This window comes from Corvus brachyrhynchos, unplaced genomic scaffold, assembly GCF_000691975.1.
Source record: "Corvus brachyrhynchos isolate BGI_N302 unplaced genomic scaffold, ASM69197v1 scaffold152, whole genome shotgun sequence".
In the NCBI taxonomy this organism is placed as follows: domain Eukaryota; kingdom Metazoa; phylum Chordata; class Aves; order Passeriformes; family Corvidae; genus Corvus; species Corvus brachyrhynchos.
In genome coordinates this window covers 1,033,346-1,048,573 of record NW_008237447.1, presented here as the reverse complement: position 1 = coordinate 1,048,573, position 15,228 = coordinate 1,033,346, and the positions used below count along the sequence as shown (strand labels likewise).

The following is a 15,228-nucleotide window of genomic DNA, read 5'->3' as shown; positions in this document are numbered from 1 at the left end:
TGCAGGAGCTGCACTGAACCTGTGTGTGCAGGCAGACTTTGACAGCCTTGGCTCACGCTGACTTGGCCTTAGTGGAATTCAGTCTCCACATCATTTCAGACAGGTCTTCATTTTACTGGTTGCACAATCTGTTTCCTTGGAATCTCCTCCCCACAACTTTCTTGAAATTAAATACACATGGGTACACCTAATGCATATCCACAGGTAGCCAGGGCACAAGCTAACCACAAATTAGCAGAATCTCTGCTTTTTTGGGAAGGCTTGAAGCCAAATCAAGAGCACAAAGCTACTGGCAGACTGTTCTTTGGTCAATATGACACAAAAAAAAAAATTAAATGTACCTCCTAGAGTTTCCTTAGTAAAGATCTGTTTTTCCTCTTCTTGGCAAGCTGTTTTCTTCTCAAATATTTAGCCAATGTTCAAATCTGCTAACTCAAAGCAACTGAACAGCCATTAAACAACCACCATTAAAAAAAAAAAAAAAAAAAAGCTTGAAAAATTAGGAGACAAGCCAGATAGCCTGGACACAGAGCCAGTATGGCCAAACTAGCCTGGAGAAAAGACACTGACAGCCTATGAAAAAGAGAATGGCAGTAAAACATGGGAATCACACACATGAGCTGCCTGAAAAAGAATCCACTATTTGTCAAATAAAAACAACGCCTATATTTTCCACAAAAATAAGTAAGGTAACACTTCGGCAAACTACCTTCCAAAAGTAGTTCTACAGCAGCTAAAAAACAACCTAAAAAAAGGAGGTTTGAAGCCTTTTTTCATGAACCAGGGTTTAGACGACAAAACCTGGCTTAGTGAGTGCACTAACCTCACCAACCATGCCTGCTAGAGGTTTAATTTACACAAGGAAAGTGTTGATTACTGAACTAGTGTACAGTAACAAAGCTTTCCATCTGTGTTCTATATAAATGAACCACAGACTGGGAGAGGAACCAAGGTCAAACCTATTTAGCTGTACTGCAAAGATTTTTATCAAGCATGATGAAGCTAAACTCGGTATCTTTCTATCCAAGAGTTTTCTTTCATACCCAAGACACATCCAGCTTCCCTTGGTTTCAGACCATAGTTCCACATGTTATTGTGGAATACCTTTATTTATTTAGTTGCCTTCCACATTATTGATCAATAGTCGTATTACATATTGGTCAAAAAATGTTAACTTCTTTATTCTTGCTTTCAGTCAGCCTCTTTTGGATTAATTAACTTCTAAGTTTTTTAAGAGAATGAAAAAGCATTTCTAATTGTCATGACATTACGCCCCTGTACCGATGACAAAAACGTTATCAATTTTAAAATGACCTCTATACCAGCAGAGAACAGAGAAAGCACTTTACTGAAAATCTTTCTTGTTGTGATACAAATGATAATTCACTCACAGCAAGGGCCATTGCCCTGTGAGTAACTGGAATGCTACACTGAACTTCTAAGTCTTCTTAAATCACAAGATCTGGAAAATATATTCCTCATTCACTGAGTAACAACAGATGCATTATACTCAGTTTTAGACATTCGATTCTTATCAACAAAAAGCCTTCCAAACTGATGGCTGTAGGCAGAGCCACATGCTGTAGGTGTACCACTGGTCCACGTGGAAACCCTAGAGGTGGCACAGAGCTGTTAGAGGGAATGGCAGCAGTTTTTGGAGGCTACGCTGTACAAGTGGGATTGGAAACCCAACTGCTACTGAAGCAGAGACCATACAGACACAGCAGACAGCTTAAGATAAAAACTTCTTCAAAAATATGAACTGATTCTGTTTAATTTAAAATAACTGGACAGGTCACTGTGTCATGTGAGGGTGGTGGCAAAGAAACACAATCAACCTGCTCATTAACTCAGGAAGAAAGGGAAATTTAGCACAGCAAAAGATAAAGAATTTACCACCTAGAAGGTGAAAAAAGTGAGTTACAGCAAATGTAAGTACAGTCAGCAACCCTACACACACATTGTCCACTGCCAGTAATACGCCACGGTGACCAACAAATCAATCACGCGCGTGAGAATGTTGTGAAGAAAGCCCGTACCTTTGTCACGTGTTTGATCGAACCAACTGTGAGGTTTCTTCGATGATGTTTTGTGCCTGGGAGATCCCAAAGATGATCCAGCACAGCCTCCCCTTCCTCTAGTACATGTTTTCGACCCTGGAACTTCGGTTTCTCATAAAAAATCCAGCTGCAATAATGATAAAATGAACTGAGTCGTTGCTGGTAGAGCACATCTGATGGAAAGCCCAGGAAAAAGCTCTTCTTATCAAGACCAATATCACATCTTTCTCATGCTGTCCCTCAGTAGTCACATTCACTTTAGCATTGAAAAGTAAAATACACAGTTCTTCTCCAGGACAAAAGATAAAATAAAAATACAGCTAAACCACAATGTGAATAAACACCCTTATTTTACCAGGACAAATGTATTTATTGTCACATCAAAACATGTCCTGTTCAGGCAGATACTACAAAAGGTATAAAACATATTAATAATGGCATTCAGCATTTCTTAGGATGTGAAGGAAATGTATGCAAAGCTGCACAAGGCTGCCTCAAAACTGCATAAATGTGACAGGCATGGCTGACACAAACATTCCCTGGAAGCTCCACCAACTAAATTCCAATGCAACAACTGACACAGACCCAGCTCCCCAAAGCAAATTGAGAAACACTTGCAAACTCACAGGTACTTGTATTTATCCTTCTGCATCCACATTCCTTTAAATGCCACATTAAAACCAGCAGCTGAGAATGTTCTTTTGATGGTCCTTTTGCAACAGCTACCATATAAGGAAACTGAACCATAAAAATCCACCTTTTTTTGTCATACACATCTCTAATCATGATTATGACTGCACTGGCTCAACACTTCAGGCAAGAACTCTAAACTTACTTGTGGCTCTATTAGAAACTTTCTGTTTGAACTTTCTCCCCCGGGGGAACAATACTTTTTTTTTTTTAAAGCCTTGTTTCACATGCTTTTTTAGATCGTATCCGTCTAATTGTAAAGAAAGAAAATGACACTCCTGCAGATCAGACATGTGTCAAAAATAAATAAAAATACAAGAGGAACGTACATGCAGTCTATTGGAAAGACTCTATTTAAATATGACCTGGATTTCTTACCATCCTCTGATTATCCTAAGTATTGTTCCAATGGGAAAGATCCACGATGAGGCATCTAGCACATCAGAATGAACTTCTTGTTTACTTTTGTTGCCACAAGTATCATAAATAATGATCTGAAACAATACACAATGCATGCAAATGAGGGCCCATTTCAACACAGAGCACAGATAGTTATTTTTTGCTTGCAGCTTGTGCCCACTCAACTGAGAGGCTACACAGTTTCTTCTTTTATGAAACACTCTACTGAATGAAAACAACAATTGCTGAGAAAGACAGCAAAATTGCTAGTGACAGGATTTTAAATAATATATTCTCACTATTAGAGTGGGCAAGCATATGCTAATAATACACAAAAATACGTAAGATTAGACTAACAACTTCAGATGCTTTCCATTCAAAAATGACAGTACAACAAATTATTCCATGTATCATGTTAATTTACGTGACACAAACTCTGCTTACCTTCCCTGGTCTTGGGTTGTATTTGAGACTTGCCCTGTCAATGAGGTTCTGAAAGTAAAAGGACATGGCAAACAACTATTAACACCTACAACAGTGGCACAAAGCACAGGCAAATTATTCTGGGTCCACTATTCCTGTACACGTACTCAAGTGTCATTAGCAGCAAAAACCAAGATTTGTTTCACCGCCATTCAGAGTGGGTGAAAATGGTTTAAGTCAATCAGCAGAAAGCAGCATGTGCTAGAAAGGAAGAGCTGCTATGGAAGCTATAGCCTTTACAAATGTATTCCCCTTTCCCAGCAAACAATAAACTGCATTTCTTAAGAGAGGAAAAAGAAAAAGATCCCTCTAACATGGACTGGAGTATTCCCAACATTGTGGAAAGACTTCTTCAGCTACACATTTGGTCTGTGTGGCACTTTCAAACTCTAAACAAAGGAAGAACTGTTTCCATACCTCATTTGTCATTGCTTTAAGCAAACTAAAAAAAGAAATATTAATCTATGGGAGCAGCTATGTTATTTAGTTGCTAACTGAGCTAGAGTTTGTAGAAGACACTATGATGAAACAATCAAAGAGCCCAGTAAGCCAGTATTTGTATCTTTTTTTTTGGACAAGACAGGTCTATTAAATAATCTCAGAAGTGAAAGAAATAAAAGAATAATTTTCATATAAAAGGCAATTCCATCATCTTCAGGTTGAAATGTCCTTAACATGGAGAAGTCTGTCCTGTGCTATTATAAAAACTTTCTATTATGCATATTTCTGTTTTACCTTCTGTTCACATATTCTGTTTCACAGTTAAATCCCTTTCACCTGCGTGCTGAACCAAGAGTTATCTTTTTAAAATGATTTAATCAGAAGACCTTTTCTTTTAAACTATGACATTAAAAAGCCTAATAACTTCTGATAAAAACTTTTGATTACTTTTATGATAAAATCTTAATTAAAAGGTAGCAAGGAGAACAGGGAGGCAGCAACTTTGAATCTGGGCTAATCACTTTGATTATAAATATCATGTGATATGACATCTTACCGCTGACAATTCTCCCAGTTTTGGCACGGTGCTGTCTTGAAACCAGTGAATCTTTGGCTGCAGCATATCCTGGAGAATGCTTCCAAACCTGGTCCCCTTTTCAGAAGGGCCTTTCCTGGCAGATTTCAAATACTGATAGTACACACTTGTAGGAGGCTGTGTTACAGCAGCATCAGCTTTCTCTGGAACTGGTTTACAAGGTGTTTGACTGCGAGAAGCCACATCTGGAAACTGTTCTGGTTGCTCCTGTGAGTCAGGCTGCTCTTTTGAAAGAAGAAATGATTGTTCAGTAAAAGAGCATCTACTTTGGTCATTTGATTGAGGGGTTGCTTTAAATTTCCCTCTGCACTGACTGGAAAGGCAGCTCTCTTCTCTCTCAACATCAAGAATATTTTCCTCATAAGATGGTTCTTCCTCTTCTGCCTCTTCTTCCTCCACTCCATCCTCCTCATCCTCCTCCTCTGTGCTGAAGCGAGCAGTGAACTGCAAGCGCTCGGACACCGACTGGAGGAGGGAAAGCACAGAAGCGTGGTCAGAGCTGTCTTTGGAGACTGCCCCAGGACGGCTTTCTGGAGACACATCCGTGGACAGCAGATCTTCCTGGGAGCTGTCATCCTCGTAGATGGGAGACAGAGAGAAAGGATAAACTCTGTAGCGCTTGGCCTCCACGCTCAGGAATGACTCTGAGCCTCGGCTCTCTGCTGCTTCATTCACCTTGCTGTCCTGCCCATAAAGACAGCCTGACTCCTGCTTATTCCTTGCTCTGTCACACCTTAGGTGATCTGTACTACCTGAAGGCAAATCAGAAGGAGAAAGAGAACCAGTTTGCATCTCATCAGTTGAGACAGATTTATTCTCAGTTTGAAGTGCACCCTCATAAATGATAGTAAAAGAATTGTTTTCCCACTGTTCAATCAGTGGAGAAGAGGCCAAAAGTTCTGTTGGTTCCTTCACGTCATTGCTGCAGTCCAGGCCATTTTCTTCAAGCTGATCATTTCTCTCCATGTCTTGATCCTTCATTGGTGCCTGCTTCAGATTCTCATTATTTTGGGCAAAGACTGTGTTGAAGCAGTGTTTCCCTTCACTGCCCTCTCTGGGAACAGACAATTCAGGTACCACAGACTGTGCATCTAATCCAGTATTAACCTCTACTCTCTCCCTTGCCCCTTCTGCTAGTTGCTCTTCACTCTCCACTGCCTTTGAATTTTGTAAGGTTGCTTTTACTTGTACAGGTACTTCCTCTGCAGCCTCTTTCCCACAGTGTTTGTACAGACTGCCCTCTGCATTGCTTTCCAGAGACATCTGAGGGCTGCTTTTATCTTTGGATTCACTCTGCAGGCCAATACATTCTTCGCCAGGCATAAAAGATGAAAAATTAACATTTACAGCTGGCAGCAGTGCGCACTCTGGCATATTTGTATTACTGCATGAACCTTTTAACTGCAATGACAAAAGCATTTCTTCATTTGCAGTAGCATCTCTACCAATAAAATGTAAAGTTCCATCAGATTTTCTACTCATTGCTGATACTTTGCCACACATTTCTGCTGCAGCCAGATGGTCACACACCTTTCCATTGTGCCTCTCTTTTGCTGGAGTCAGAAAATCTGATTCTGGCCTTGCTAAACTGCCAGAGGGAAGAAATCCATTTGTTTGACAAGTAATTGCATTATTTGGTATCTTTTCATCACTTTGGGACCAATCTATGCCATTTTCCATACAACTTGGAAGTAAAGGAGGACCTGAGCAATCTGCCTTTTCACAGTTTACACTTACAGTCTGAGTTGCATCCATCTCTGTTGGTTCCTGTGTATTCGCAGGAAATCTCATACCAAGATTTAAAGTCTTTGGCATTTCAGCCTCAGGTTTAGACTGAACCTTTCCAGAAGGCCTTTTCCTCTCAGTGCCTTGCTGCTGATTGGATGCCAGCTTTTGTATGGCTGAGTTAATGACCTCATCAACTGTTTCTTTTGCTTTTAGTGCTAGTGCCCTATGTAGGTCAATTTTGTCAGAGATGAAAGAGAGTATCTTTTCGTCTTGATTATCTGTATCCACTCTTTCATTTCCTGTAAACGAAGATGAGCCTCCTCCACCGGTCTCATTAAAATCTTCTAATGATGTCACAGCTGACTGGATTTCTCCTGCTGCCAGCTGTACACTTTCAGCCTTCTGATAATTTGCAATACCCATATTTATTAAACTATCCTTGCTCCCACAAAGCTGGCAGACACCAAAGCCTTCTTTTGCTAGTATTTCTTCTGTAGCCAAGTGTAAAACTGAGTCCACTATTTCTTCAGCTTTCTTCAACAAATCAGCAGCATCTGGGAAAGAAGAACGTTCTTGTCCCTTCACATCAATATCTCCCCATCCTTCCCCAGAACAGAGCCTGTTTGCCTGGGCAGGTGCAGCAGCTTCTTGGCCAGAAGGGGCTTCCAAGACAGCAGAAGCACCAAGAATCACCAGTCCCACAGCATCCCTGCACACACTCTCAGAACTGGCTGACTCAGATGCAGTTTCCAAAGATTTCAAAGGACAGAGGGGTCGTGGCATTGCCTCTGCCAGGACACTGCTGTCAGCCTGTTGTGTGGAGAAGGCCTCATCTGCCCCATCACTAGCTCTGTGACTGTAAGAATTACTGTTCCCCTGAGCAGTGCCAGACATCTCCAAGGCAGAAACAGGAAGGTTGGAGGCTTCTCTGGATACCAGAGAAGAAGTGGGCCTGGGGATGCAAACAGCCCCTGCATCTACACCATCAGCAGAGCTATCAATCATAGAAGGAGTAATCTCAGGTTCCAGAGAACTTGCTGGGCACAAAGTTCTCAGGTCTCCTGAGCAAGGTGGCCCCTCGGTTGTCCTGTCCATAGGGATTATTCTCCTAAACTCTGCAGCTGCAAGATTAAACCTGTCCTGCTCAGAAGCAGCAATCTGGCCATTTTCAGAGTTAGTTTTTCCCTGTTTGTCAGATGAAGAATCAATTATTGTGGGTGATAGCCTAAGTTTATTGCTGTTTTCCTTCTTGGAAGAAAAATTAATACAGCTATTTTCAGAAACAGGCAGAGATTCGGAAATCAAGTCTACATCGTCTTTTTGACAGGTGAAAGCAGAATGGTTGGTCAAAGGCTTTCCTTCAGATCTCATGGCAGAATGGGAAACCATCACAGACACAGAGGTAGACTCGTGGGTTAGAGGTGCTGTCAGCTCATCAAAATGAGTTTTCCCACTTTGACACCCATGTGCACACAGTGACACATTGGCAAGGTTTCCCTTTTCCACTGCAACCTCAGGCAAATCCTCCATTTCCTCACCCTCCATTTCTAGACAAGGAAAACCAGTCTGCTGCATGGCAGTATCCTTAGAATTCTCCACATGGATTAGCTTGTGGCCATTTTGTACATGTGTTGCTTTCCCTAACTCACTCAGTTCTTCATTGGAAGCTCCCCTGCCCATGACTGTATCTTCATCATGTCCAATAGATGACACTGAAGTGGTTGAATTGCCTGTGGCTGTGCACTTTCCTCCTTTGGACTGCATGCTGAGTGAAGTAGGTATTTGTTCATTAAAAGGAAACAGAACAGTAGCAGGAAAGTTCTGTGGACTTTGCTCTCTTTCCACAGCTGTCTCAATTTTCTCTGTGTCACCATTTCTTGGATCACCATCTTTATTGGCGCTCCTGGTGTGCACATCTCCTTGCTGCTGAAATGTACTGGTACTGAAACGAAGCCTCTGGACACTCAATGTTTGCTCTGAGTGATTATCCACTTGATGATTACAGCAAAATTCTCCTTTTCCCACCTGCAGTTCTTCACTAACTGTCTTGCTTTTTGATTTGGATGAATCTAAACAATCATCCTGTATTTCTTTGGCAGACTCCTTATTAGCTGCTTTGCTACAATAATTTTCTTTATTGAAGTTAGAAGTTGCATTTCTGTCTGTCTGAAACGGAGTTCCTGCTTCTCCCAGCAGTCCACCTTCTTTTCCAACCAAATTGTTTGCAGAACTGACTTTAAGGGAATGAGTACTCTGGGAAGTGGAATTGGTTAGGATCCCACTGTTTCTCCTACTAAATGGCAATAATGAATCTAGTGAATACGTCCTTTTAACTGTTGTTGCAGCTAAAGCAGGTGTATTTCTTAAGTCTAACTCATGACATGACTCAGTGGATAAAGTTGTGGCCTTTGCAGCTCTTTCATGTTTACTTCGGCCCAAGCAATGCTGAGCATTACCAGACTGTTTGCTTCCCACTCTAACTGCAGAAGAATTCAATATGCCATCATCTTGGTGATTTTTACCCTCATCTCTTCCATTTTCTTCTATTAGGCATCCTGATTTCACAGACAGAGTTGTTTGCACTTCTCCATTTTCTTTGACTGCTGAAGCATTTCTGTTCTCAGGACTTTTCTCTCCTTTTCCAGTTTCTGATTGATTCTTCAGGAGCTGCCTGATCCTTGCAGAACCCCGATACGTTGCATACGTGACTGCGGGTGCTTCTGGCTTCTGACGTGTCTGCCTGGAACGAGGATCATCAATATCAGCAAGGACACACAATAAATTGATGGTATGATAACAAAGCTTAGCACTAGCTGTAGATGATGTAAAATACTGTTTCCCTCCACAGGTTAGCACAAACTGCAGATTGCACTCAACATTATTTTCCTCCTTCTTCTGGTAAATACAGGTTTGTGTGACAAATGATATGGATACCACCTTTTACAAAAAAACCCAACTTAAACTACAAGCAAAAAAGTAGATTTTGCCTTAACCAACTTCCATCATTTATTTTCTACCAGACAAGGGAATTACTATTGGCAAGTATCACTGCAAGGCAATATTTGCAGTGACAGAAATAATCAACCTGTTTTGAAGATGTTATATCCTACTAAAGCAGGCCTGTACATTAAAACTGGAGAAAATTTACTGTACTAATGACCAGTAAAATATTGAATTGAAATTTAAACTTTTACCCAATATCTCATACTGTTAAGAAACAGGATGAGGAGAAACAAAACATGTGGCAAAAGAGAAAGTATATAACGGGACGCTTTTTTGAACCACAGGGTAGTAAGGAAAGAGACTGAATGGAGAATGGGTAAGAATGAAGACTGTTGGAATGCTGGAGGGAATACCAAAATGGGAAGACTAGAAATGTGACAAGGGATTGGTAGACCTAGCCGTTCATTACTCTTCAATTTCTGCAAATTTAGCGGCAAAAAACAGCAAATGCAAAAACTAAGAAAAGAAAGAATCACCACAGAGGAACTGTGATCCTGATCCTTCACTGCTCTTTCTGATAATACTAAGTTCAGAGCCTGTCACTTCCAATTTTCTGAAGAAGCAGTTTTTCTTCTCTCCTAAAACTAGGAGACATCACAAATACTCACCTTTCTTTCAAGTGCTTTTCTCTTTTCCCCCTATTAAAGAATTCTTACAAAAATCAGTCACTGTCAGCTTTTCCACTCTTCACTTTAAGACAAAGTAGATGCTCAGACTAGACTTAAACACCCTTCTGCCTCAGCCTCCATGTAAACTGAGAAGAAACCCCTTCAAAGCCCGCCCCATATCTGCTAACACAGTGAAAGGCTGGAATCAACCATTCAGCTGTGGAAAATTGTCATACTCATTCCAGAAGAGCCACTTGGGCAAAAGCAACAACAACAACAACAACAACAAAAAGGTGTTGGCTAAGATTTTGGTTTCTAACATAAAAGCATTGCAATATATAAAAATAGCTTAGTAGCTTCTAAAAGCTCTTTGAACCTTCTCCCATCAGTTCAATTTGTTGAGAAGTTGCTACAGCTCTAGAGCTGAGAACAAATAATTTAAGTGAGAAATAAAAAACAAATTTACTATGGGAAGTGAAACATTTGAGTACCATTGAGTAACTGTACCTTCAAATCTTATTTGCATGGATTCTGAGTATATATTCTCTCAAAAGATAGAGAAGAATATGAAAAAGGAGTGGATTCACCAATCTAAAAATAGAATCTCTCTTCTGTCAAGATTTTAGAGGTCAAGATTCTTACTTCAATATTAATTTTATTTTGAAGAGGGAACTTAATGCTATTTAAAATCACAAGTAAAGAATACCCACAGAGTACAAGTGAACTAAATATGAAATTATTCATATTCATAAACATTAAAAGAGAGATATAAACAGTCATTTATATGCATGTTTTACACTGCTAGGTACCTTTAGGCTAATGCCAAAATACATTAACACGGGAATTTAGACTTTGGGAGAACTTGAAAATTCAGTTTGTATTGGGATTAAATTCACTGTCATCTCTGATGGAGACTACAGCAGAATCTCAGTACAGGGTTTGTTGGCCACATATATTAAGTCACAGAGGAAACAGAAAAGTCTTGTATAAATAGCACATCTCCCAGCTTGCCAAGTTAGATGCCTACATTTAGTCTTCTATAGCACCAGTTTGGCTTCTAGAGATACCAGCAGTGGTAGCTGCTAAACATCACACACTCCATTTGCTGAAATGGCTGACCTGAGGATTCACAACCCGCCAAAGAAACATAAATATTTCTGAGTGAAAAAAACCAAAACACAGTGGGAAAAGGGGTAGGGGGAAAAAAATTACCATTATTTTCCACAGAAAATTCTCTTCTACATTAGAAAATATTTTCTAAAACTCCAGAGATACTAAAATGTGAGGGGAAGGATCTGTTGGGTTCTGCAGAGCAGTATATTTACTCAGCATCAGCCATAGTCATACTAAAAATAAGTCTTAAGAATGTAAGACCTGATCATGCTCTTATTCAGAATTAACCTTACTGAGTAACCTTTCCTGCTTTAAATAATCACTATTAAGCTTTTACAAACTCCAGCAGCTCCTCTATACTTTGGACAACCTCAAAAATAAAAGTTGTCCCACAAGTGTCCTGAATCCAGATGAAATTTCTTTTAAAAACACAAGCAGAACACATAATGGTAACATTTCTCAAAAAGAAAAAGAGTTTTATGGCTTCTTGAACAGATCAAATGTAATGATACATGTTTGAAGTGAACATATAAATGGGTATTGCAAGATGCCAAACACTCACTTCCACCAAAACCAAGGCAGGACTTTGAATAAGCAGCTTGACAAGAATTAGCTTTGACTGAGTGTCTTTCATTTCATGGTTGATATTTTTGTGTCATATGCAGGGGGGAGAACCAATGCTCCAGAACAAACCTGGGCCATGTCTTTCCATTTGCCTCCCATACCCAACTTTGCCTTTGAATTTTTCATGTGAACCCAGCAGTTCTGAAACCCAAAGCATCCAGATATGGGATGAATAGGTACATTTTACAGAAGGTATGACAAGGAGAGCCCAGCATGATTGGGTTCTATATTTACACTGATTGAAGCCACAGATCCCCCCCAACCATTATTTATTACAAAAGGTCAGGCAAGAAAATGTATTCAGAAGCTACTTTTGTGCCTATGTGGCAACCTTTATAACTTCTCCCAATTCTTTTTGCTCTCTGTTTGTCTTCTGAGAGAATTTTACGCTCCAGTTGATCAATCTGAAGTCTGAGCAAGACTCCAAGCCATTTGCCCTTTGGAGAATTGTGCACAAACCTGATCCTGAGGAGCACTGGCTCCACCCCTGCTTCAGCTGCAGAGCCTCAGCCTGTGCCAGTATCTCCCAAGACGCAGCTCTGCTCTCCTGCAGGCTTCACTCTACCAAGACTTTCATCAGTGAACTCTATTTTCAACCAGAACTAACCTTTCCTCCACAGACAAGGCAGCTTCAGGATCTCTGTCTGACCTTTGGTAAAGAATTTGCTGCTCAGCATATTATAAAAAAATTTGCCAGCAGACCTTTTAGTCCTAATGCATTTCCTTTTAGAGCACATAGAACCATATTCATTCTGAATGCTCCCATGCAACAGCAAGACATTTAAAAAATGAAAACCCATGTTCCTGTGCAGCACCAGCAACTCAGCTGTAAGTCTTATGAAACAAATTTAGAAGCAGGCTGTGCCACAAAAAAATCTTCTGAAAGTGTCACTAGAGACTTGTTTCATTTCTGATCACCAAAAGAATATGTCAGTTCAGAACTTGCCTTAAAAACTCTTTGCAAAAAACTTTTTTCAGCTCATGTGAGGATGCAGATGAAAGCCTGATTATACAAAGAACCCAGTGTGCATTCTGTCACATATTTCAAATACTAGGAGATTCCTTCTTTCCTGTCCTCACAGGAAGCTATTCAATTCCCTATAAAGCCTTAAATCAGTTTCACAAAAGATTTTGACAGCAACAAGAGAGGATGTCAACATGAGTTACGTTAAATTTGTCAAAAGTAGGTGCTTGTAGATATTTCTTCTATTGTGAAAAAGATATAAAAAGTTAAAGGGGGACTAACTCAAGGAGCAGAGGGGAACATGTTCTGACATCTTACATGACAGACATCTTGTGTAACTTGCCCAAGTGGCAGTGGTTATAAAACTGTGTTGTTGATTTGGAAGGCCTGAAGCAGGAGGAAACTTCCTACCTTGAACGCCTCGTTCCAGTGCACCCATAAAGAACACACTGTTTGCATTTTTTCAAGCGTACGCCATCGAGATGGCCATCCCTCCAAGCCTATTTGTACCATACCATAATGCAGAAAGTAGAGAGCCCTATACATTTTCCAAAAGGTGGAAGAAGACCACGGAGCTTCTCAGGCCCCCAGGAGCACAGTTCATTTGCACAGCAGGGCACTGCTCCCCAGCCTGCTTCTGCAGCACGCAACACCTGCCTCTCCCAAAACATGGCATGCCAATTTTCCCCCTCGTGTCTCACTCTTCCAGATATTATGTCCCCAGCCCAGCGGTCTCCTGCTTTCACAAGCATATCCTTGCCTGATTTCCCCAGTTGCTTGTCAAAGACCCCGCAGAGAGAGCCACCAGAGAGATCTGCAGGCTACAGGCTGAAAACCGCTGATCTAGATCAGTGTGAGTCTTGTAGCTCCTGTCTACCCCTCTCTGACCATCTTAAAATTACCCTGTTGTTTATTTTAATTTTTTTCTACTGTATACTTAACTGACAACTTTAAAAAAAATATTTTAAGGTACTTCATCTGGAAACAACTGTCTTAAAGTCACTTTGAAAAACCTTCTGGTGGAATCCAACTTAGCCAGCCAGGTGGTTCCTGTGCTATTCATAAATGGGAAAAATGAAAGACTTGCTGGAAAAAAGACACTGAGGGCTAACTGAAGAGTTGCCATATACAACTTAGATGAAAGAAAACAATTTTTTAGCCAGAGGGGATAGCTCCGTGATTTAAATCTGCAGTCTGAAATACTTAGTGTCCTGGGACGTCACAATGTATGTTTGAAAAGGTCAAAAGTTTGGTTGAACAAAGTGATTTACACACACTTGATTCTCCAGGAAATTTCAAAGCTAATGTTCCATAAGGGCAATTAAGAGTCAATGGCAATTTTAATAAAAGCAAACACAGTCTCTGTGACCTTGGAAAGAATGTTTTTCCTTCCCCTTGCCCTTTAGGGTAGTAATTCTTGATTATCTCTCACATCTGGGAAAACCTATTCTTTGAGTCTGAAGGAAGAGAGCACACATCAAGGCTCACCCGGAACACCAGAGGCTGCGAGACCAAGACCAGCAGAAAGGGCCTGGGATCACTCCCAGCTCTTCCTTGCCATATTTCCCCAGTACCTGGCACCAGCCAGCCTTCCTACTCCATACCTGTGGGAAGTGTCCTCACCTGCTGCCCCTCCGTTTTCCTCTGTAACATTCAGGGATTCAGGTGCCCAGGACTTGCCCCTCCCAGGGAGCAGGGACAAGCAGAGCCTGTGCTGCTTCTCACAGGTGTGCAAGAGCTGGGGACAGCAGTAAGGTCTCCCCTAAGCTTTTCATCTTAAGGCTGAAGAAAGCCACTCCTAGCCTCTTCTGAGATGTAATGAAGAATCAAAGCCAGGGCATCCCTCTACTCTCTTCAAGCAAGAAAGTAGCTTCAGGTGTGGCAGGGAAAGAAAAGGGTTTGGCTCAGCTGAATACATTTCACAGCTGAACAACCCTACTAAAAAAAAAAAGTTCAGTGGAGAAAACAATCCAGTGAATTAATTTTTGACTTAATTTTTTTAGCTCAATTTTGCACCACACATCTGTTAAGAATTACTCTTAAAATACAAAGTTTCGTTCTTCAGAAACACAAAAATCTTTTCTTTCGCCTTTGGACCACATCCCATCTCTGGGTAGGTACCCCTCTCTGGCAGGTAGAGAAATGCTTTGGGGTCTGCATTTCTCCTACAGCACAGCCCTGAGAGTGACCACCCTCCACAGCTCACCCAGGGAATTGGGGCAGGATGATTCTGCTCCTTCCCTGGGACAGCCTTCTAATTTTGGATGGTCTTTGGCTGACCCAGAAGGGTGGAGCTGCCCACATAGTTTATACCCCTCTCAAGTGGCAGCAGGTCACTCTCAGCAGTGACTCCCTGCCCACCTGAGCACCAGCAACTGAGCAACACTGCATGTCCATGGCCAGAAATACCAACAAATCAACACCAACAAATGCAGGGGCAGCAGCTTCCCCACTCCCCTTCACTATTTCTCAGGAATTACCTGATGAGACTACTGCTTGGAATTCAGTGATTGATTTTCG

General features: G+C 41.0%; 1 protein-coding gene across 1 annotated transcript in view; it reads right to left on the bottom strand.

Annotated features, from left to right (window-relative positions):
- The window catches only part of CRYBG3 (crystallin beta-gamma domain containing 3), a 70,086-nt gene that overhangs the window by 36,198 nt on the left and 18,660 nt on the right, over positions 1-15,228 (bottom strand). Inside the window, 4 exon segments of the mRNA XM_017731420.1 lie at positions 2,040-2,187; positions 3,129-3,244; positions 3,594-3,641; positions 4,630-9,136. Of these exon segments, the coding sequence (XP_017586909.1) occupies positions 2,040-2,187; positions 3,129-3,244; positions 3,594-3,641; positions 4,630-9,136 (4,819 nt within the window).